Here is a 24,665-nt window from a genome sequence, read left to right on the forward strand (position 1 = left end):
TAATGCAAGATTAGGACTACTTTAATATCTGTTGATTTTCTGAAAATGCATACAAGATATGGATGCATGGTGTGTTCTTGTTCCAACTTTCAAGTGATGTTTTGTTTGTAGTTTATATATAATGTTATGAAATTAAGAATTGGAAATGATATTATTCATGAAAGCAGGAATATGCACAGAAATTAGGTTGGTCTGATCCTCAGATGGACAACATGGGTACGGGAAATGGACGGTTAGGAAAGGAATAACCATTGGTCATTTCAGTGTGCATGTGTGGTCCACCTGATAAGTGGGCCAAAGGATGTTTAGACTATAATAGATTTGCCATGAGGCCATCTGTTGGACGGCCTTGATGTGTATGATTAGCGGATATAGGTGCGCATTCTCCAGTAAATGCGTCTCACTCTATCTGATTGTATTACAATAGGATACGGTACCTTGGGACCCACATTGGATCACGATCCTTTTAAATGATCCAAACCGTTTATACGATGAGTCACTCCCTCTCGGGCGAACGAGTCCATCCCAGTCACAGTCTTGAAACCATGATTTCGACCCTACCCATCTTTCAAAGCTTAAGCATATGCAGTGAAAAAAAAAAAGAGAAAAAGAGCCAAATGATCAAAGGGTCGAAATATTTCCAATATAAAAGCTTTAAAAGAAGAAGAAGAAGAAGAAGAAGATACCCCTCATCTAACGGTCAGAGCCATCATATAAATGGTTTGGATCACTAAAGATTACCTAGATCGAAGACTAAAGTACCAAAGTATCCATTACCAATAAGAGATCGGATAGATTTTATATAATCTGTGGTGCCGCATCACAGATACCGGTGGTTAGTGGGTGGCGATGGGCCGGGTAGATCAGGGCTCGGCCTTCTAAGCATGGCCCAAGGGCTGGGCCTGTGCTGTAAATCTAGGCCCGGTATCTGAGCACAGACCAATGATGAATGGCCTGGCCTGGCTCATTGACCCATTCCTATCATCAAGTGGGCTGCCATTAATCAAGTGGGACCCATTGGCCTCCCTCCAGGGATGGCAGTGGGTCCGGCCGGGAAAGTCTTTGGCAGTAACTTCCCGCCAGAGGAAGCTAGGTGGGGCCCACCATGATGTTTGTAAGAAATCTACTCGATTCATCCATTTTGTCAGATGATTTTAAGATATGGGACCAAAATTGAGGCGGATCAAAAACTCAAGTGAGCTGTGTGGTAGGAAAATTCCTACCATTGAAATCTCCTTGGTCCCGTGATGTTTATATGCCATCCATACCATTCATAAGGTCATCCCTACCGGGATCAACCGAAAACACATATCTATTAGCCTGATCCAAAACTTATGTGGCCCCATAAATGTTTCAATGACCTGAAAGTCTTTGGCAGTAACTTCTGCCTTATTTTTTAGCCCATGTCCTAACATGATATGGCAAAACAGATGAACAAGATGGATTTTTCACAAACATCATGGTGGCCACACACATAGCTTCCTACGGCAGGAAGTTCCTGGCAAAGACTTTCCCGGCCGGACCCACTGGCCAATGGGTCCCACCGTGGTATAGCACACAGTCTGATCCAGACCACTCATAAGGCAACGTACACTAAGCATATATACCTGAACAAAAAAGCAATATTGGTCCACTGATCCGTCTGATTACGATTGTATCAGAAACATACACAATTAGAAAAGCTAGTAAAGTAAGGAAGTTCTAAATTCAACATACACGTGTCGCTTGTCCTGATGAGTGTACCACCTTGATTTTTATTTTTCGTACATGGAATGTTCACAAGGTCGGGCAGCCAGGCCCAGTCCGGCATTCAGGTTTAGCCCATCACAGATCAGGATTGGGTCTAGATTCCTAAGCCAGTTTATATATTTCATGCATGCCCGGTTAGTAATGAAGCTGCGCTCAAGTATAATTCATTGAGCAGTTAGGTCAAGCCAGCCCCAAGTCAGTTTTTGGGTGTGTGTACACACACAAACTGATTTGGGACTGACCTGACCTGAGTACAGGAAGAGCATTGGTACATGTACTAACATGAATGTAGAAATTGCTTAATAACACTTGTGGGAGTTCTGTGCTCTCATTGCTGTTCCCAACCTTTGATAGAAGAAAAAGCCCGATTCAAATGAAATATGCTGATTACATGCAGAAATTGTTGAACTTTATATTGTTAGCTCATGATTCTGAATCTAACAGAAAATGCTCTAAACCTTTACTGAGAACTATGGATTACAAGGGTCTAATGTAGTCTTGTATTCATTTCTAATCTTCAGCTACAATCAAAACCAAAAAATGACATGAAAACAATGGCCTGGAAGGTTGTAGCAGGATATGTTGTGGGTAGAGTGGTCTTGGTGTGGGATGTCATGGATGCCGTAGGCAGTTGAGATGCTTGTTCAACGAAATCATGTATTCCGGTGAGCTGTTGATGCCTGCTTTCACCCATATTTATAGGCCTGGGAGAGCATTGAAAGGGATAAAATTCACATTTATATATTCCACCTGATTATAACTACCACTGGCTAGGCTTGTGTCGCACCAACGGCACGCCCTGCTCTATATGCCGTGTGTTTCACACTAATTAGAAATGTCATTATCTGTGCAGAAATACTTGGTTTTCAGCTCTTTTTTCGATCTTTTACTAATGCACTTAATGTGTAGGCATTCTTGATGTCCTTTTGAACCTTCAGATTGTCTACCAAAGTTATGGAAGATGGATCTGAAGATTGGTGTTTTTTTTTTTTCCACAAAGGTAATCCTTGTGCTTTGCTAGAATTTGATCTTCATTTGGTTGTAGTTCTTAATATACTGTTAATCTCTTGGATTGGATACTATCATTTTCTAGAGGGTCATGATTATGGGATTAGTGAAATTTTACCTTTCAACCCGTGTCATTTCCAAAATATGAATGAACTTATGGGGTGTTTGGTTTTTCAATTACAACAGTTAATGCCTAAAAATGGGTAATGATTACTTAATTCTATAATTATGCGGTGGTATCAATTACATTTGACTGTAATGATAGGTTTGCTATCATTATTTGCTTTAACTAAAAATCATGATAAAAGTGATGGTCTTATGATATAAAAATATAATGATTATTATTTCCTTTACTCGACACTTCATATATATATATATATATAGTTATGGGGAAATCTGTACAAGGACAATTAGGGTCAGCTCGAGCTACACGAATCGGATAGTGAGGTCTCGGAATGAGGACAACGTTAGGGGTCAACTCCTAAGTCATGACTCGAAACTACAATCTTGACTGCCCGACCCGAACCCTCATCCTTGTCCGAAGGAAAATGGCTGAGCCGAGTCCCGATCTTCGTTCTCAACTTTGATCAGCAAGCTCCGACCATTGTGATCTATCGACAGACTCCAACTATTAGTACTCAGCTTTACGACAGTATGATCCGAGGCCTAGTCAAAGCATAAATATTCTGTATGACGAGGCCGAGGCCAGGTCAGGGCATGTATGTATCATGCATAAGGGTTGAGGCCGAGTCTAGGCATGGATGTATCATGTGCCGAGGCTGAAGTCGAGCCCGTAACGGTACTTCGCACGCCGAGTCTAGAGATCAACCTAGATGCAAACATGACAGACGATCTCGCCTAAAGATACATGCCATTAAGACACGATACACCACGCGATCTAAAGATTGCGGATAATATCTTCACGATCATAACGTCTCGTTGATTGAGTGAATCATGCCGAGATTAACGAACGTGGATTGTCCAACCCACAGATATAAATACTAGGGAACCTCATTGCTACAGGTACGCAAGATCCCGCACCCTCTCTCTACACCCGACTTAGACTCAGATTCCCTAGCCTGACTTTGGCATCGGAGGGTCACCCGACTTAGTCAGGGTCTCCTTTGCTCACTCTTTTGTGCAAGACCAGGGTTCGTCGAAGGTTCACTATATTGAGTGGAGGGTGGTCTAGATTTTGACCTTAACACACACACACACACACGAGCTCGAATTTATATTTAAACAAACACTTTGAAATGATAACAATGATTCACTTACATTACATAGAAAATTAGAAAACCAGACACACCCTTAATATATAACCTTGCGTTCTAACAATATGCTTGTTTATGACAAATCTATAATATATACAACTAAGGTACAAACAACAAAAGAAGGAAATTCTCAGCCAATCACCGTGGAATAATCAGATTTTTACCCACCAATCACTCGAGCAATGGGTGCCTTAAAAACCTTAAAAAATGAGTGATCCAGAAGTGACAAATCATAAAGTTTAAGACAAATTCCTCATGCCCACAGCTCAAAAGAAGATGAAACTTAATTACCTTTTAAAGACAATGAAAATCAAATTATATTAAAGTTTTTTTAAATTACATGAAGCTATAAAATTTTCTAATGTAAAAGAAAAATAAATAATCTCGGTCATCTATTCTTTCTAATTATATTGATCATTTCAAGAAAATAATAACAATGATGATGTATCACTTAATCTCCCCAATAATAATATATACTTTTATTATGTTGATGCAAAAATCTGGTTCACCCTCGTCGAGCTTCAAACACTCGCGTCGAGCCCTGTAAGCCTGCACAAGAGAAGGACAAAGGAAATCCTAGCTAGAGCAGGAGCCCTCCGATGCCAAAGTCAGGTTAGGAATCTGGATATAAGTAGTGTAGTTGGGGCTTAGGGTGTGAGATATTACGTACCTGTCTCCGCAAATGAGTTCTCTGTTTATACTATTTGGTTGGAGTTAACGTGTCCGTCGTTCTTGACACAATCTTTGCCAGTATGCGGAAGTTAAGCATTTGGAGGTATTGTCAGTTACCCTTAGATTGCGTGCCAAATCTTACTCCATACGTGTGTTACTAAAGCTAATCCCTGAGCGTGATTGTAGACCTTATCTCCATCTGAGCTGACACTACGGTCTGAGTCCATACACAGGTCAAGGCTAACTACTGGTTAGTAGGGATCGAATCGAAGCTAACGGTGGAAGTGTGTAATGGCTTTTTCCGGGTTTGAGGCTGATGTGAAAGCTCTACAAAAGAACTTGAAAGCTAAACTTTGGTTACTACTGATCCGGATTAGACGAGCCGTCCCTGCCGAGCCGAGGTTCCCCTCGTTGGCCTCAGCCATTCGGCCCAGCCGAGGTTCCCCTCGTCGGCCTCGGCCGTTTGGCCTGCTATAGCAAGTTTGCTTAGTCGGCCGAACCGAGTCCATTCCTTCCGAGGCCGACCCATATTTTCCCATAACATATTAAATTTATCATAACTCATTTAAATAGTTTTAGAATTATAAAGTCTTGAGCTAGTTGAAAAGTCAACTCAATTAGCTTGTTTCATACTAATTTAGGGCATATTTGGTTTTCCAATTACAGTGGTAAATGGTTATAAATGGGTCATAATAATTTACTCTTGTAATTGTGTTGTTATGTCACTTATATTTTATTGTAACATGATTTTGTTATATTATTTGTTTCAGTCTAAAATCCAGACTTTATAATGTGAAAATATAATGATTACGGTTTACTTTACCTTCTTTCTTTACAAGTGTATTTTACCATTGAATTAGGAGTCATAGCTCTTATTTAAACAAAGTCCTATAAATGATAATGATAATCACTCATTTACTTTGCCTTAGAAAATTGGAAAATCAAACGTGTCGTTAACATCATTAATTACTACTTTAAATAGCTTTTGAGTAAGCTTCAAAGTAATATAAATATCAAGGGAAACTTGATGTCCAAGCAAAACAAGCCTAAATATCTTGGTAAACGAACTATAAAAAGAATCATATTCCCGAAGAAACTTATTGTGGGCCCATGGAGGTCAGATCGATAAGTGGGTTAAATGGGTTTCTAGACAATCATAAGCCGCAAGATTAAGGACTACGACCCACGATCTCATAAGAATCTTACGCCATTAAAGCATCAAGTGTCCACGTCAAGGCGAAGGTCGGATCAATGAGTGGGTTGATGAGTTTGCAGACAATCATAGGCCCCAACATCAATGATGGCGACCCACAAACCCATGAGAATATTGAGCCATCAAGGAATCAAATGTCTAAGTGACAACTATTGGGTGAATGAAATTTTGATGACATCCATACCATGTAACAAAACAGAGCAACCAACCCCACATATAGCCACAAGCCACGCTTGTGTGAAATTTGAGCTACCCATCATGAGATCCTGACCCATTCACGTTGGTAGATATATCATGTGGGAAATTGTGTACGGAACAAATGAAAATTAATGAGAAATCAACCACCGGTCCAGATTTGATGTATGATGTACAAGTGTGTCCCACCTATAGTCCGTACTGGCCTCACTTTTAGATTTGCCGGCTACGGATTACCCTTTTGCTTCGTTTCTGCATGCCAGGCAGAGTGCCTTTAACCTTTCTCGACCCAACCGGACGGCCCTATGAATGTAGGAATATAACTACTATAAATGCCCTAGTGGGATAAGTGTACGGAAACATTACCATGCAAGTAGTTGTATGTGGACTCTTTGTCGTTGGAATTGTTGATTGATGTGTTAAATCTGTAAATTAATGTCTGTCAATGACAATTCAACACCATTAAATAAACTTTGATGTTATTAAGAAAATTTGAAATTTATATGTTTAGTCGCTGGACACTTTTGATGTCTCGTTGATGGCATAAAATATTGCTCGTTAACAACGAAGGTCTATTCAATGCCATCGATAAAATTTGAAATTTTCATATTTAGTCGCTAGAATGTTTTGATATTAGTTCGATGGCATCGAAACCACTCAATGCCATCAACGGTTCGTCAATGCCATTGGAATCCCATTGAAGGTGTCATCAACGTCGAGTTATGCAGAGTTGTATGTTTGCGGGATTTATTTCTGATTTTGATTGTGATTCTCCTATAGACTATTTATAAGGGTATAATATGGATTAAAATGTATCTAAGGCTTTCTAATTCGTTCGTAAGGTTTCAACATACTTGTAAGGAGAGATTCAAAACATGTTCGAATTGGGTATTCTCTCTGTCTCTTGTAATTTCTACTTTTATAGTGATTATTATAGCTTTGTGCTATGATTTTTTTCCTAAAAGGGTATTTTTACATTGAATATAGAGTCTTTGTGATTGGGTTTGTTTATGCGGTTGAAATACCCTACTTGATTCATCTCTGTGTGCTTCCACGAATCTCCAGTAAGAATTACATCACCTATTTGGACCGTCCATTATAGCCTTCACCCTTCTTACTGTACAGAAATCAGTAATAAAATGGTCCTAAACATTTCTGACTAGATTTATATTAAACCAATGATCTTATCCATCCATTTTGCATGCCAATGATTGGACGGTTTTGATCATATGATCTGTATGATTATTTCAAGGCAGCCTAAGAGTAGACTAACATAATGGACGGTCCAGATATGTCTTGAGTTTGCCAATGAATCCACATGCAACTAGGTTCATGGGGAGGTTTCCATACACTGGGCTCACCAGATCATCTCTATACAAGTACGAACTATTATGCTAATCTCATTCAACTTGATAAATTAGAACAACCAAGCACTGTATGTGTGTGTGTGTGTGTGTGTGTGTGTGTATAGTGAGAGAGAGAGAGAGAGAGGAACGCTAACCTGTACAAATTCTCGTAAAAACTTTGTGAGAACTCATCTTCCGTGATATGAGCCCACTACACAGCACATCATGAAACCCTCCGAGTCCAAAGCAAACCAAGGGAGGAAATTGTTTCATTTTGCTATGGCCCACCAACATCCCGTTAGGTGGTGCATCATGTGGACCATTCAGATTTTGGGCTCATTTAATGTAAGATGAGTTCTCATGAGAACTGGTGCAAAGGTGAGCATTTGGTTATATGTGTGTGTGTGTGTGCGGGTGTGTGTGTGTGTGAAGAATTGTTCTAGTACACACATATGGACACTCTTGTCAATCAATCTGGACCATTCATTCGGTTCCGCTCACTAATCATCCAATATAAACTCAGGTCGTTGCCATTGATTAATTGATCGATTTTTAGCATCTTAACTCAGAAGCGTTGAGTCACAATCTACTTTTTTTTTAAAAAAAAAGTTACATAGATCACATCAGCGGCCACCGGGGAAGATGCCCTAGAAGCGTTTAAACTATAAGGAACTTGGGTTATGATCTTAGTTCCATATGTGCCGTCGGTCCCTTGCGTGTGGGCCATACGTGTAATCTAAAAGATTAAAATAAAATAAAATAAAATAAAAAGATTAGTGGAAAATGGGGTGGGATATTCCCTACATTAGGATGTGATGGTTTGCATATTAAGAGGCTGGGTAGGTGGATGACACCTCAAATGAGTCTGCTGTATTTGTTACCAAAAAAGAAGTTGATTGATGAAAGTGAAATGCAGTTGGGAGACAATGGTTGAAAATGGAAGGTGGGATAAGTTCTTCATTTCAATATGTGGACGTTATTCTCTTCTTTTTCCCTAATGCTTTCTGTAAAGCTATATTCCTTTAGTTTTTATAATAATCCAAGTCGTCTGCTATAAAATGGGCCATGGTGGTTACATTAGGTTTCATTCCCATTCACATACTATATAGGAAATGGAAACTTCCATACAACTTAGTAAGAAATACGCTTTGGATTGCCAACATCTCCACCGTGGATTTTCTGGTAAATACCTCACTTCTTTGGATTAAAATTCTTTAGTAGTACAAGTTGGTGGGTCACATACACATCAGAAGTGGGCCCACAACTGATTTAGTGTGAGTTAATGATCCACACCCAATTTTGATTCTGATGGAAATCACAAGGTGGTGGGCCACTCTCATCTTTGATCAGATGGCTGTCAGGATGAGAGTGGAGACTGCCAACTCACACTGAGTTATGGGGCCCTCTGATCTTTGCTCGGATGGTTGTCTGTTGTAAGTTGGTGAGGCCCACTTCGGTTTGTGGTCCCAAAATGTCACTTCTGTCGATTCAAATATTAGAGAGCTGAGATTTTGGCTACCAAAACTCGGTGCAGTAATTTTTCTTCTTGAACTCAGTGAATCGACTCAATCCTCTCTTTCTCTCTCATTAGGCAATGGTGCGACCAACAACCAAAAGCTGGTGGAGATCCTGACCAGTAGAAACATGGAAGAACTAAAGCTAATTAGCCAAACTTACAGTGCCCTCTACGGCCAAGATCTTCTCCACCTCCTCTCCACCACTCAAAAGAACCAGCTACTTGCTGTAAGCCTTTAAATAAACTCTCCATATTCAAGTATCTCCATAGTAACCATATCACACACGTACAAGATCTGGGATATTCATCAAAGCGGCCCCACTGACAGCTCACGTTCAGTGTAAAATTGCACCCAAACCAGTTTTTGGGCCAACGGCTCATATCCAATGGACCCATCTTGATGAAAAGCACAGAACTTTCACGTGCGTGCCATGCTTGCACGTGTGCATGTGCATTGCATTAATACGTGTGCATGGACTTCAGAGGGTGGCGTATCTTCGCATGAGCGAGCCGCACAAGCGCGATGCTGAGATAGTCAGAGGTTCGCTTTCGTCTACTTCGAGCATGGACCTGAATACTCTTATTGAAGTCGTGTGTACTCGGTCTCCTTCAGAGCTTCAATCTATCAGGCAAGCCTACCGTGCTCGTTACGGTTCAGATGTTGAGCAGGACATTACTCGCAGGAGGAATGGTAATTTGAAAGAGGTGAGATTGTAAATAACATTGCCAGGATTTCGTTTGGTGTTCATATATTCTTCATGAATGGGCCACAATCCATATCAAAGTATGAAATGAAAAAACTACCCTTAATTGATGTCCCTCCAGGTTCTGCTGGCAATTTTAAATTCTAGCAAGATTGATGGCAGAAGAGTAGATATGAGCATGGCAATGTGTGATGCGAAGGTTCTCTATGAAGCGATCGAGAGTGGACGATCCATCGACAAGAAGACCATCATTTCCCTTATGGGCCAAAGAAGCATTGGACAGCTTAAGGCCATTTTTATCTCATACAAACAACTCTATGGCCCCGAATTCTCAAAGTCGCTCAAGCGAGACAAGTGTGGAGAATTTGGAAAGGAACTCCGCGTTATAATTCGATGTATTCAGCACCCTGAGAAGCACTTCGCCAAGCAGCTACGAAGAGCAATGGGAAATAGCAAGGCCCGAGAAGTACTAATGCGAGTGGTCATAACACGGTCAGCGATAGACATCAAAGGCATTAACAATGCTTTTGCTGCCAAAACTGGGTTGCCTCTAGAGAGCCTTGTAAGGAGGGAATTCAACAGTGCTGATAAAGCCAATGGCTTGGTTGCTGATTTTCTCATTGCATTACTCAGGGGTTCTTGAGGCAGTCGTTCTATCTAATGCTAGTGACAAATAAGAGAAGGTTTGTAGGCCTGTTTGGATAAATTAGTAGGGGACGTAGAACAGTTTGGGGAAAAAGAATAGTTGTATTTGTTTTCAGATTAGTGGCTTAGGATTGCGTTTGTCTTGAATAGTTGTATTGGATTGAATTGCAATAATTAGTTAAAGGGAAAATACACCATCTTTCGCACTTTTGGTTATATAGTAGTCCATGTAAATAGTGGCTTCCTTAGTTTAACATTGAGGGATGACCGAATGGAAATTACCTTGTAATATGGTAATGAGCAACCATCAAGTTGTAGTCATGAATTGACGACTCGTCCTAGTCAGGTCAGACTCGGTTGAGTCCAATCTGGTCTGGCACAACGAGTCAGAGTTGGCAGTGTGCTCAACCTGGATGCATCAACCCCCAACTTGACCAGGACCAAACAAGTCTTCAATCCATGGTAGTTATGGTTCAAAAACCTGAAAATTCAACTCAACTGGATATGCAGCCAGATCAGGTTGACTCGAGGACCCAACTCGATATTTAGTAATTAAGCTCGGATGTGATTAAAGTAATAATAAATATTTAAAAATATTTTTTTTATGACGACATAGTATCCCCACCCCTTTTAAGGTAAGACTATTTCGTGCGGATGCACACAATCACTTACTAACCACGTGCATTAGATAATACACGAAGGGAAATCAAACTCATGATGGGATTAATATTTAAAATTAGTATATGGCTAAAATGTTCAAATTACTCAAAAGCACACAACATGGTTGGTATTGATGTCTCCTTTCTCGGAGTCGCATTGAGTTGGCAAGTTGAATTGCTGAGTTTCACCGAATCATAAGTGAGTTGGGCTTGCCAGCAAGTTTCATAGTGACTCAGCTAGAAATCTCACCTAGTTGAGTTGATTGGGTTGAGTTTCAATTTGAGTTACTGAGTACTAGAACTATGCGCGTGGTTCCATGCCTTTCAAACCCAACCACCTGATTGCAATTTAGTTAATTCTGCTGCATTGAACTGACAGATATGACTAGTGGCCTTGAAGCCTTCTCCATACATGATCAGCTTGCCCTCTTTGGAGAAGTCATGTACTCTCCTTTGAGTCCTTTGCTTTCCTTTTGGTTGGTTGTGCTTAGCAGTTTCAGGTGGGTTTTTATTCTAGTCTTGTTTTCTGAGGCCCACCACTGTCTCAAAAAAGTCTGAAAAGCTGCCTTCTTTGAGAATAATTTGTAACTAAAAGTCTCTAGTTACTTCAGGGTGTGTTTGGTTGCAACAAATATCATGAAACTAAATGATATTTCAATATGATTAATCAGTCTAATTGGTGCAAAATATTATGAAATTTCATGATATTTAGTGGTGCAACCGAACATGCCCTTAATGAATTGATCTAGAAAAGACCTTCGGATAGTTAGGAGTAAATTAAGAAGAGTATAGAAAGGAACCCACATCAAGCTCAAATATTTCCTTCTCTTTCATGCCTGGTTGTGTCTGTGTGTGAATTTGCATTCCAAATCAAAATTCGGAGACTACTATAATAATATAATTTATATAAATACCCATAGCTTAGAATATCTTTAATCTCTTTCCTCCATTTCAAACTACAATGGTTACCTGGTACCTCTCATCACCCACAACCAAGAAATGGGACCCTCCTTCCATTACCTTGGAACCATCTTCATCTGTCCTACTGAGATGCTCACAAGGACTCAGAACAAATCCAATTTCAGCTCTCTTTCCTGCATCCAAATGCACACTCTCAAATCCAACCAACTGTTTCGTCGGGCTGTCGCCTTGAATTTCGGACCGCTGTAAGAAAAGCAACACAGGATGCCTTCCAGGCATCTCCCCATGATTTTTCACTCCGATGAGGGCCGAGAACTTCAGCTTCTCACAGAATTCAGCACCCATACTATCTGTATTATAGCGGATGGAACCCAACTTCTCAGTAGCCTGAAAGCTGCTAGATACGTTCAGATAAAGATGGTTTGCTGTAACAGAGACGAATTCATACGAGTAGGTTGAGTAGCTGAGTCCATAACCGAATTTGAACACTTCTCTACCACGGTAGAATCTGTATGTGCGGCCAGGGTAGCCAGATGCAGGATCAGATCTCATCCTCATATCTGTCATTGGCACTTTAGTGAAACCTTGGGGATACCAAGTGATGGGTAATCTCCCTCCTGCATTACAACATGAAACTGGTCATTGAGTCTTATGAATTTGGCGGCAACAATGGGTCGTTCTGTTCTTTTAAAGTGATGCACCTTTTGTTAAATGATGGCAACTCATCCACCGTATATGGGGTATCAATGCAGACGATCTGAATACTGGGTCTCATGGTGGACGGAGCATGGCATGAAAAGCACATTGATTAGATGATGTAAACTGTCCAATTGATGGCCATTAAGTGAACTGCTAAAATGAAAATGGTCAATTGTTCACAATCCAAATTCGATCGCCAGAGATTGTAAGTTATGATGTATGAACCGGTATTTAGATGGTCTGGGCTGGCGTAAATTGATGACGCATGCACTGGGTTGCCACCGTTTCGTAAACAGTGAACATGCACACCATAGTCAGCCCCTTTTAAGCTCAGTTGATGAAGTCTCTCAATCAATAGATGAGTTGAAAAATCAAGAACTGGGTATTGTTTTTCTGACTACCAAAGAACTCAATATAAAAGGAGTATTAGAACTTCTAATTTCATTGAAAATATGTGCAGAGGACAGCAGGCAGATAATTCACCTGGATTATGATCACCGAAGATAATCTCCGCAAGTGCAATTCCACCAGCTTCTCCAGGATAACCAGCCCACAAAATGCTTCCGATCTTTGAATTGTATTTCGCGAATGTAACATCAACAGGACCGCCACAAATAAGCACCAGGACAACTGGCTTCTTTGCAGCTCTCGACACGCTAGTAATAAGACTCTGTTGCTTCCCTGGGAGAACCAAGTCCACTCTATCCAGTTCTTCCTTTTCCTGTGTTTGATCCAAGCCCATGATCAAAATCACATGATCGGCCATTCCCGCTGCTTCCACTGCTTTCTCGATAGAGCCTGAAGCACAGGCAACCGTATCACAGCCAGAGTAGTACTGGGTGTCCTTCACATAATTCCTCAATGCTTGGAGCGGGGAAACAGATATACACGGAGGGCCCGCATAGTTTCCCAAGAGTGTTTGTGGGTTGTCAGCATTTGGGCCAATCACTACAAGGGACCTGGAATTCATTCTTGATAGAGGAAGGAGTCTTGCTGAATTCTTTAACAGGACTATGCCGTTGTGGGCAGCTTCAAGGGCAAGATTCTGATGTTCTTTGGAGCAGACATGGTTTGATCCGATATTTCCGTAAGGCTGCATTTTTGGGTTGCCATTGAACAATCCCAACCTCATTCTGATGAAGAAGAGGTTGTGGAGGGCTCTGTTTATGTTAGATTCTGAGAGTTTTTTCTGTTGAATAGCTGATTTTGTGTGTTTCTGCAGATATGAACCGCAGTTTACATCCATGCCTGAAAATTTTAAATTTCTTAACATAAGGTACATAATCAATCAGCCGTATGGAATATCAACCATCAGTTTTTCACTTTTAAATACAAATCCTTCAATAAGTGGATGTTGTCTCTCCAATGTGACTTCATTAAGCTGTTTTTCAAATGTGTTATCGGATTGAATTGTAGTCTTTTCAGTTCAAGCAAGTGAGAGTGCACAGATTGCATTCCGTCGTATTGAATACCTACCGACAGACTGGATTCCAAAATCCAACTATATCTATTTCAACTCAGACTTGAATGAAATGCAACTCCAGTTTGATAGCCATTTCCTCATTGTAGATCATGTCCCCTTGATTGAACTGAAACGATTGCAATTTTACATCCAAACACACCCTAGGGGCATGTTTGGGTGCCCCTAAAAATGTGTCTTAGTGCATCTTTCTCTCCAGCGCCTCTTGGAAGCATAACAACGGTCTGGATTAAATGAATATTGTGGCCCACCCAGGTATCCAATCAGCTTGAAATCTCATTGGGGTGCCTTTTTTTTTCAATGGCGAGTTTGATGAATGTTCAGATTTTATAACACTTGAGACATAAGAGCGCATGTCAACACCTCACTAGTCTCATTTTCTTTTTTAAAAAGGGAGGCAGTGCAGCTTCCATGACGAATTCCCATCTATTGTAATGACATATGTAAAATGGGTAACATCCAAACACACGGACATTGTATATTCGGGCCATGAACAGCCCAGCTTCTTACGTGTTAAGCCTTTGCATGTGCTAGTCGTTTGGGTTGGACGACTGTACATGTGCGGTTGCAAATAGATCGATATCTAACCGCTGATCCGATAGGCCCTACCTACCATGGATGTTTTATGCTACAAAAGGACGCGGATTGGGTCCAGGAATGGACAGGGGTTCTGAGGGGCCACTGTGATGTACGGGTTTTATCCACACCATCCATCCATTTTGCCAGATCATTTTAAGGTCCAAGCCCAAGAACGAAGAAGTTTGAAGTCTCAAGTGGAGCACGTGGTGGGGATTAAACACCTACAGTTGAAAACTTTCTAGGGGCCACAGAAGTTTTGGATCAAGCTGACGTTTGTGTTTTCCCTTCATCTAGGTTCTATATGATCTTATGAACAGGTTGGATGGAAATTAACTATCATGGTGGGCCCTTGTAAGGTTCCATCGGTAAGAGTCATTATACCCGCTGCTTCCTAGTGTGGTCCACTTTAGCGTTGGATCTACCTTATTTTTTGGCCTTGTATCCTAAAATAAAAAAATGGAGGGAAAGTGTGGATAAAACCCATGCATCACGGTGGTAGCCCAGAGCCCCTGTCCGTTCCTAGTGTGGCCCGGGCGGGGTAATACCCAATCCGCGTCCGCTCCGAAGCTATCGTCGATTGGAATCCACCGTACATCCTGCGGCGTTTTTTGTCTGGATCAGTGCCGTATGTTTATATGTCCCAATACATCCCACAGCAAATCCCATCAGATGAACAATCTGGCACCACATGTGAGCAGTGCCGGGTTAGTATGGACTATTCATTCACGGCCCGATGCATGAGGACAGTACGATTTCTCGTAAAGCAGTGGGTGAAGTTGGCATTCGCGACAAAAAAAAAAAAGACTTTGGTAGATCGAGGCGAGAATAGTTGAAACTTGTAGCAGGGCCAGATTAGACAAAATAATAATTTCGCCTATCGGGTTGGCCTCGGGATAAGCACAAGGGCATTTTGGTCATTCGAATACAAATCACGGGGGTTTTAAATGAAAAAGTGAAGAGGGTCCCACGTACCGGCTCTGAGTACATCTCCGACTGCGTCTTCTGGGGTTTTGGCGTAGCCCTGCGCGTCATGAATGATGGAAACCGCATCGCAGTCCGAGGTGATGTACCTGATGATCACCCCATCAACCATCAGACCAAGGGATCCAATTTTCCTAAATGACGAAAGTACCCTGGACCTTCAATCATACTCTCCGCCACCGGCAAAATCCAAAAACAAAAACCAAAAAGGTTTAAAAATGATCCGCCACCGGCACGGATTCAGTTAGGTCGGGAACTTACCGAGTTCGATAGGTCGTGACCGTGGGGCCCACCTTGATCTACGTGTGGTATGTTCACGCCGTCCATCATGTTGCCAGCTCATTTTAGGGCATGAAGCCAAAAATGATACAGATCCAAATCTCTCTGGTGATTGACCACTAAAAACTTAGCGTGGGCTACAAAGGTTATAGATCAAGCTAATATTTGTGTGGTCCCTTCATTCAGGTTTTTGTGATCTTATCAACATGTTAAATGGCAAATGAACATTCAGTGGCCCCAAGAAGGTTTTTTTTTTTTTTTAATGGTAGGAGTTCAGTCTCCACTCCTGTGGTGTGGTCCACCTGCGACTGGGATGAACAGTGTGGATACAGATAAAAAAATCAAGGTGGGCCCCAGAGTCAGGGATCCACTGAAACCTCGTTTCACCAAATGAGAGAATACCCTCCATGAGGGAAGCTGATTGCCTGGTGACCCGACATACCCAGATTTGATTGGACCACTTGCTAATAATATCAGTCAGAGCCAATTGCCTGTGATACCTTGTGGGGCCCACCATAATGTTTGTGTTTCATCCACTGCACCATTTATATGTTTTGCCAGCTCATTTTAAGGGCATGAGCCCAAAATGAGTACATCTAGAGGTCAAGTGGACCACACTATAGGAACAATGTGGATTTAAGGGCATGAGCCCAAAAATGAGTAGATCTAGAGCTCAAGTAGACCACACCACAGGAACAATGTGAATTGAAAGCCTATTATTGAAAACTTCACATAAGTTTGGATCAAGCTGATATTTGTGTTTTCCCTTCATCAAGGTAGGTATGGGTGACCCTATGAAAATGTTGGATGGCAAATAAAGCATCATGGGGCCTAAGAAGGTTTCATCAGCCTCATCATCTTCACAGTTTTGTGTGGTGTGGTCCAGTTGAGCTTTGGAACTGCCTCATTTTGAGCTCACGCCTTAAAATAAGCTGGCAACATGAATAAGAGGTGTAGACAAAACATACATCACGGTGGGTCAGGCCCCAAGGAGATGGTTCAGTACCGGGTCACCAGGCAATCCGCATTCCATATCCCTGTCCAAAATGGACGGAGATGGATGTTGACAAGATAGATCTGGGTAACCACTCTAGTGGGTGGATCTGTGGGGCCTGCTGTGAATATATGTTTTATATTAACATTGTCCGTCAGTTTGACAGCTCATTTTCGGGCATGAGCCCAAAAATGAAGAAGATCTAAATTTCAGGTGGACCACATCATACACAAAAGCTTTTGATTAATCTGATATTTGTGTTTTCACAGCAGTTGGATGACAAATAAACATTATGTTGGGCCTTAGGAAGCTTTTAATGGTGGGCATTCAATCACCATTGTTTCCTATGGTGTCATCCACTTGAGATTTGGATCTACTTCATTTTTGGGGTAATGACATGGACGAAAGTGGTGAACATAAAACACATACATCACGGTGGGCCCCATGGGCCCCACAATCACAGATCCACCGATCCCAGTGGTTTCCTCAGATCCATCGAATTCACATCCAAGTGTTAGAGATGGGGATGCAAAGCATTTTTTAAAGTTATTGGGTCAAGTGGACATGGATTGTGGGTGACCATATTGGATATCCCTCGATGAGTAACAAATGTGGCGGCAATTGATTAGGACACGTGCAATGCATGTTTGGAAGTTGCCAGTAAAGTGTAAACTGGCCTGGACCCATCTCTGACAGTGGCATGTGGCCTATCAAATCTCGCCACATCGGTCCCAGCAATCTTTATTCCCAATCAAATATTTACTCAATTGGGCCCATCTATAATAGAAACACATGGCTCAATCAAATTCCACCACATTAGGTCATCAAGGATTGATCGAATCACCAGGCAATCCACTAACGGAAGGTCATTTTGCCTGAATGTGAGGCCCACATTTTTGCATAAATGGTATCCGACCCATCCAAAAAGGTCACTCCCCGATAAATTTAGATGCCCAGGCTGTTCCAATCATCATAGAAATAATAGACAAACACCTAAAACCCTTCAAATTCATGCAGTGGGTCACCTGATGGTTGGATTAACTTGATTTTTGGCATATCACATTTTCAATGTGGAGCGACCATGCCCAACCGGTTGGATAGGAAGCAAATTCCTTGGTCACCCTACCACCAGGAACATCAGTGGCAGGTGTTGTGGGGACTACTGTGATGTGTGTTTCAATTTATATCCCCGTTATCCATTCGTTTTGGGAGCTCATTCATTTCGCAGGCTCACCTTAGATCCTAATCCCAAAATGATGCAGATCCATAGCTCAAGTGAACCCACATCAACAAAATAGAGGGTATTTGACACCCACTATCAATAACTTGTTAGGGCCCACAATAAGGATAATTTATTTGTCATCTAACCTATTCATATGGTCAAACAGACATGAATGAAGGGAAAACACACGTATCAACTTATCCAAAACTTTTATAGCCCCTGAGATGGTTTTAATGGTGGGCATTCAATTAAAATTGTTTCTGGTAGTGTGCTCCATTTGAACTTCATGTTTGCTTCATTTTTTGACTCATGCTCTAAAATAATTCGACAAGACTGGATAGATGTACAACATGGACAAATCCGGACCATTCATGGCGATGGCCCCATAGTCCATTTGCGGTGGCCCAAATATCAGCTTAAAAGGTATGTTGCAGGCAGATATCAAATATTGACCGTTACATTCTTCTCATCCTTCCATTTTTAGCATTGGAGCTGGTATCTAGAGTTAGTAAAGTTCTTTGAGTGAACTCTCATAACTCCAAACCGTCCAATAAAATGGACCTTTGCCCACTGAATGCCTTTGCCACTTTTGACTTTCACATTCGAACGGCACTAATTGCGGGGTCATGATTTTCCACAAAATGTGTAATTTTTGGAACATTGCCCATTTGCTTTATGAGCTGGGTGAGTTATTTGATACGATGCTCTGCTGGCAGTATATGACCACTGACAAGCAGTACTCAGTCTCAGTCATCGGGTCCTCCTTTCAATAAGCGGATTGCCTGTGGGTCCACCGTCGTGATTTATGTATTTTATCTACTCTGTACAGCCATTTCACGTGCTTATTACAGTGCTTCGGCCCAAAAACGAAGCGTATCAAAAGCTCAAGCGGACTACACCACAGGAAAACAGTGTGAATTTAGAATCTACGGTTGAAAATTTCTTGGGGGCCACTGAAGTTTTCGATCAAGCCGATATTTTTGTTCTCCCTTCATCCATATCTTTGTGATTTTATGAACAGGTTGTATGACAAATAAACATCACTGTGGGCCTTAGGAAAGTTTCAACGGTGGAAATCATTATTACCACCGTTTCTTATGGTGTGGTACACTTGAGCTTGGATATGCTTCAATTTTGAGCTTTACACCTAAAATGAGCTGGAAAAGTGGATGGACTGCGTGGATAAGCGACATACATTCACGGTGGGCCCAAAATAGTGTAGTCAGTGAGATAAAGCTTGCTAAAAAATCCAATTTCCTCCCTGCAGCGTGGGGACGCAGTTTGTGCACTGAGTAACTCACCACGCTAGCGTAGGGAGCAAACTCTGTGGGACGCACTGTGATGAATGTATCTTATCCACACCATCCATCCGCTTTATCATCTCATTCTAGTTCATGAGCTCAAAATTGAAGCATATCCAAAACTCAAATGGACCACATCAAAAGAAACAGTGGGAGTAGTGACATCCACTGTTGAAACTTTTTTGGGCCCACGGTAATGTTTATTTGTCGTCCAACCTTTTCATAACATGAATACGGATGAAAGAAGAATATAAACATCAGCTTGATCCAAAGCCATTGTGGCTCAGGAAGTTTTCACTTCAGATTTAGATATGCTTTAATTTTCGACTCACGCCTTAAAATAAACCGGAAAAAAATGGATAAACGGCGTGGATAAGACCATACATAACGGTGGGCCTCACACATTTTAGCATACTGAGTACGCAATCCGCACTCGTTATCCGGTGTCCTACCGGCCTATCTTTTGGGTCATGACCATACCATGCAATTCGAGGGGGTCCGCAGAGTCGGCCAGTTAGTTTGTAAGTACACCATTAGTTCACACTTCACTGGTAGCCACCCCACTAGGGAATCGGTACCAAAACCTCAATGTTGAAAGGAGCTATCTTTCACTCCGTCTACCACTTGAGCTATGGAGTAGGGTGCCCTGCTTACGTGTGCTCGCAAGGCTACGACAGCTAGACGACCGTCCAATCTGTTCGTCACGTCTGGTCCACGGTGGAACGATCTAGACCGTTCGTCTAAAAGCTCTTACAATACATTGCCCACATAGAAAGTTACTGACTTGATATCATTACCGTCCATGCAAAGGTGGCCTATAAGATGCTGTTATGGACTGCTATCACGTTATAAAGAGATATCTCTGTTGAATGCGATTTTTCCATATTAACCATTCAATGTGGGAAGCTCTAGATGAACGATCTGGATCGTCACATGGTGGACCGGCGGGAATGGACCATCTATCCACGGCATGAATGCCATTACATCTACCAAGCACATTCCCGAGTGCCATTGAGAAAAAGACCATCCCTTACCCATAAAAGCCCCATTTCGCCCTCGCTGTTTTGGATAAGAGGTTGAAATCCGCGCAGCTAGGTACTCCATTCACACGGTTGTAAGAACACATGATCCCACTTGCACGACCCTCCTCAATGCAGCTCTTGAATGGTGGCTGGTACGTGTCTGCCAAATCCTGCATTGACACCTGTAACACGCAAAAACCATTTAAATCAAAGCTCTCTATTTTTTTTTCCTTTTTGGGTGAGTAATCAAAACCCTCCATCCAACTACGGCAAGAAAATTGAAAAATGAAAAAAAAAAAAAAAAAAAAAACCAAAATAGCATTGTAACTAAAACAATAGCTCAAATCAAAACACAACCAGGATCCAAAAACCCAAAAGAAACTTTTTAGATTTAAGCTCCGTTTGGTTCGGACCAAATATCATCGAATTTCACGCTATTTTGGTGCAGTCCCATGCAGCCTTAGACTGATTAAATCGCTGCGTTGTACAAAAGAGAAACCATTTTTCTCACCATCATCACTTCTCAGCCGAACACACGACTCAAAATCCACAAAATATATAGTCCAAAAAGGACTTCTGTGGTTGAAAAAGAGAAAACCATGTTTCATCAAACACACCCATGATTCAAAATCCACAAAACAAAAGAACTTCCAAGATTGAAAAAAACAAAACAATCACCATCAACAACACTTTAATCAAACATACCAATGATTCAAAATCAACAAAAGATGTAAACCCAGAAAAGATTTCTAAGATTTTTATTTTAAAAAAAAAAAAAATTTGTTTTCCACTCACAAAACACCCCAAAGAAACACACCCATGTCAAAATCAAAAAAAAAAAAAAAAAAAAAAAAAACAGCAGCCTACTTACACGAGCATTGAACACAAAACGTGTGGTCCCTTTCCAATTATCCAAATCATAGGCAGTGAAATGCTTGCAACAGCCAGAAGCTATCAAATGATCAAGACCTCCACCACTTGATTTCCCTCCTTGAAAAGAATCCCCTTGCAATCCCCTCACATAAGAAACTGCATACTTGCCAGTCATCAGGGGGTCTTCTCCTGGGGTCTCCTGCCCCCTCCCCCATCTGGGGTCCCTAAAAATGTTAATATTCGGGGCCCAAAACGTCATTCCGGTCGCTTGTCCGGCATTATAAATCGCTCGAGCTTCAATTCCAGTAGCCTTGTAAGGGAAAAATACAATGACCCAAATCAAATAATGCAGTAAGAGTGTGTTTGGATGCTTTATCGAATTGAATTGCAAGGACTAGTCGAATAAATTTGAAAAACAGAAGAGAGGATCTATGCTCCAAATTTGCATTATTCTCGAATTTGACTTTGCAAGAAATGTAATTGCAATCTTAGAGTGTGTTTGGCTGCATTATCAAATTGAATTACAGTAATCAGGCTAATAAAATGGTAACAATTAGATTGTCGTTTCCTTAGAATTCGTATATCAGACGCTTCAAATTGGAATTGCATTCTTTCAAATTAGACCATAAGAATACCGAATATTCACATTCCAAATCCGCTCGTGCATCAAAAGGCGTATATAACTGTAATCATAAATATTCATGCTTTAATTGACGTTGGGTGCGTTTGGTTGCACCTAATATTATGAAATTTCCTGATATTTGGTGCACCCTAACCGACAGAAACACTGATAAAACATTGAACTGTCTGTTTGGACAGAAGCAAAATTGCAATTTTATCATTTCTGCAGTTTTCTTAATAAATAACCTTTCCACGCCCTCGTTCTGTACAAGCGGACCTGTGGTTTGTTGATCTGGACCGTTGATCTATTGATTCCTACTATGGATGGCGGATGCCACAAACAAAATTTCCAGATTGGAAAATCCCACCTATCTAATCGTTGGCCTTCTCTCTGGAACACAACCGTACATTTGTAAGCCACTGATCGAAGGGTAGGATCTTCCAACCTGGAAGATTTTAAGAGCATTCCCCATCCGCGGCTGGTTTTTTCAGATGAACTGGATCAGTGAAACATGAGCCCTGCCTGTACTGGCTAGTGCATCAGGACGCTTTTCGGATCATGGTGCGTCAGGACCTTACAATTTCCAGATTGCAGAGCTCGGAAATACCTGTCCGATGCGGTACCACAGGCGGGCATTGAATGAAGCTGCGGTGAGGATGACTTGAGGGAAGCTGGTGGCCGATCGGATCGTTCCGTTGAATCGGATCCCGGGTCCTGAGCTGGCGACCCCGTGCAGCGACTCAGACCACCACTGGTAACTCGGGATGCCGAGTCTGGGAATCGCGGGTGCTGAGTTCACCAGCTGGGATATCTTCTCATCTAGGGTCAGGCGAGAAATGAGGTCTTGGACTCTTTCATTGATGGGTAGAGACGCTTTGCAGAATTTGTAGGACTGAGTTGCTGGGTTCGACGAGTCACAGGAAAATGGTGGCTCGGTCGAGTCGACCGAGTCGAGAAGCAGAGGAATGTGGAAGAGTGTGAGAAGAAAAAGCGTGCGAAATCTCATTTTTCTCTCTTCTTTCTCTTTCGTTCCTCAATCCTCGTTCAAGAGGGTGGAAGAAATGAGAAAGGAGACAGACGAAAGGTCAGAAGTAGGAGGAATCCGTGATTTGATATACGTCGGTTGCATCCTTGCTCTGCTCGGTATATACACGGGTTTTCAGTTCTGACAATTAGGGCTAATGTTTAGATAATCCAGACCGTTCGTCAGTTGTATCCTATCGTAGATGGACTATATAATAAAGATTTCCTCAATAAGAAGAAATTAATCTTTTGATTTGTGGTTCCCAATGATACACAGTTAATAAGAAAATACAAAAAATATTCAATATCCGACTGAAAAAGGTGTTGACATTGTTCTCTATGGCCCACTGACTGTGGTACGCAGACGATCAATGGTCTGGATTACTGGATCACAGGCCCAACTTGTCAGAACTAAAAGCCCGTGCATACAATGCAAGAATGCGGGTCGCGTATTTATTTATTAGCAACAGGTCCTAGCAAAAGAAGAAAGAGATGTTTCGAACTCGTAAATTTGCAAACAGAAGATAATTACTTCTTTCGCCACTGTTGGCCAACGTGACGAGAGCTATATAAAAAGAGTTTGATGGTAAACGCACTGTCGTAACATATGCCAGGAGTTTGAAAAGAGATCGCCACTCTTATAATTTTTAAGGCTTGTTCAATGGCATCATATATCACTCTAATGAAGGTCTCAAGATTGAGAGGAAAGGATTATTCTATCTTGGAGATATTTCACTCATGATATTTCAACCTATACGGCTCAATTGTAACATGCTGAAAATAGTAAAATATTGTGTGGATCCTTAGTTGAATACTATATAATGGCGGTGGCTAATATGTAAGTAAATCATAATTATTATAATTTTAGATTTATTTACGTGTATTTCAGTCAAATCAATCATGTTTTTATCGAATGTCACACGTGGCATTTAGAATTTTGCTTTTGTACCTCACACCATAATTCAAAATAAAGTTGTTATAGCAGGTTAGATGTATCAATGAATAGGTTACTTTATTAGAAAAGGTTTCATCTTGTGTAAGGTAGCCCTTCGGTTACGTTCATGTGAAAATCCACTCCAACCACCTGGTGTGTTACACTCCATTAAGATTAGGGCCCAGCACTTAGTTCTACCTATGATTCAAGTTGACCACACAATTGAAAACAGTGTATAGAGTGACACTAAACCACTAAACCACCAAACTATTTTCCTTGGTGTGGCCCGTGTATATCACCAATGGCGGATTTTGCACATCACAATGGGCCCTGTCAATAATACATGGCTACGTCCCAGTGTTCCAAATTTAAGCTAATATTAAAACAAAAGGAGCTTTTAGGATGCTCATCTTTACTTTTTCTAATCAGTGTACTAATGTGTATTCATAAATCCAGCAAACCTGCAATTAAAATGGGCCACATCAAAGAAAACGTATAAAAAAGAGACATCCATCTTTAACATTTACAAAGCTCACTGTGATGATTACATGAAATCCATAGTAAACATTACATGTCACACCAAAATTTAAACCCATGCCTAAAATAAGTCAATCTATGATTCATTTTGAACACACCAAGGAAAACAAATTAAAGGGTGAGTATTGCCCATCGCAGTATTTTTTAATTATTATGTAGTGCACTCGAATCATGGATGATTTTTTATTTTTTTTTATTTTTTTGCCCAAGGACTAAT

General features: G+C 41.2%; 2 protein-coding genes and 1 long non-coding RNA gene across 3 annotated transcripts; 1 reads left to right on the plus strand and 2 right to left on the minus strand.

The window, feature by feature from the left end:
• The first annotated feature begins 8,526 nt into the window (after nucleotides 1-8,526).
• LOC131244340 (annexin Gh1-like) lies at nucleotides 8,527-10,532 on the plus strand. The gene is made up of 4 exons (XM_058243966.1): nucleotides 8,527-8,639; nucleotides 9,049-9,200; nucleotides 9,457-9,678; nucleotides 9,799-10,532. Exons 1-4 carry the CDS (start codon nucleotides 8,570-8,572, stop codon nucleotides 10,318-10,320), a joined length of 966 nt encoding a protein of 321 aa, XP_058099949.1. The 5' UTR covers nucleotides 8,527-8,569; the 3' UTR covers nucleotides 10,321-10,532.
• Nucleotides 10,533-11,873: 1,341 nt separating this feature from the next.
• On the minus strand, nucleotides 11,874-23,046 carry LOC131242238 (probable beta-D-xylosidase 7). The gene is made up of 6 exons (XM_058240758.1): nucleotides 22,562-23,046; nucleotides 21,331-21,642; nucleotides 20,472-20,641; nucleotides 15,633-15,730; nucleotides 13,085-13,849; nucleotides 11,874-12,519 (listed from the first exon to the last, which is right to left on the minus strand). The coding sequence occupies exons 1-6, from the start codon at nucleotides 22,958-22,960 to the stop codon at nucleotides 11,933-11,935; spliced, it is 2,331 nt and encodes a 776-aa protein (XP_058096741.1). The 5' UTR covers nucleotides 22,961-23,046; the 3' UTR covers nucleotides 11,874-11,932.
• Nucleotides 18,499-20,465, minus strand: LOC131242239 (uncharacterized). Its single transcript, XR_009169555.1, has 3 exons — nucleotides 19,997-20,465; nucleotides 18,986-19,869; nucleotides 18,499-18,955 (listed from the first exon to the last, which is right to left on the minus strand). It is a non-coding gene; the product is annotated as an uncharacterized LOC131242239 (long non-coding RNA).
• Nucleotides 23,047-24,665: the final 1,619 nt, after the last annotated feature.

Source organism: Magnolia sinica, chromosome 4, assembly GCF_029962835.1.
Source record: "Magnolia sinica isolate HGM2019 chromosome 4, MsV1, whole genome shotgun sequence".
NCBI classification, from domain to species: domain Eukaryota; kingdom Viridiplantae; phylum Streptophyta; class Magnoliopsida; order Magnoliales; family Magnoliaceae; genus Magnolia; species Magnolia sinica.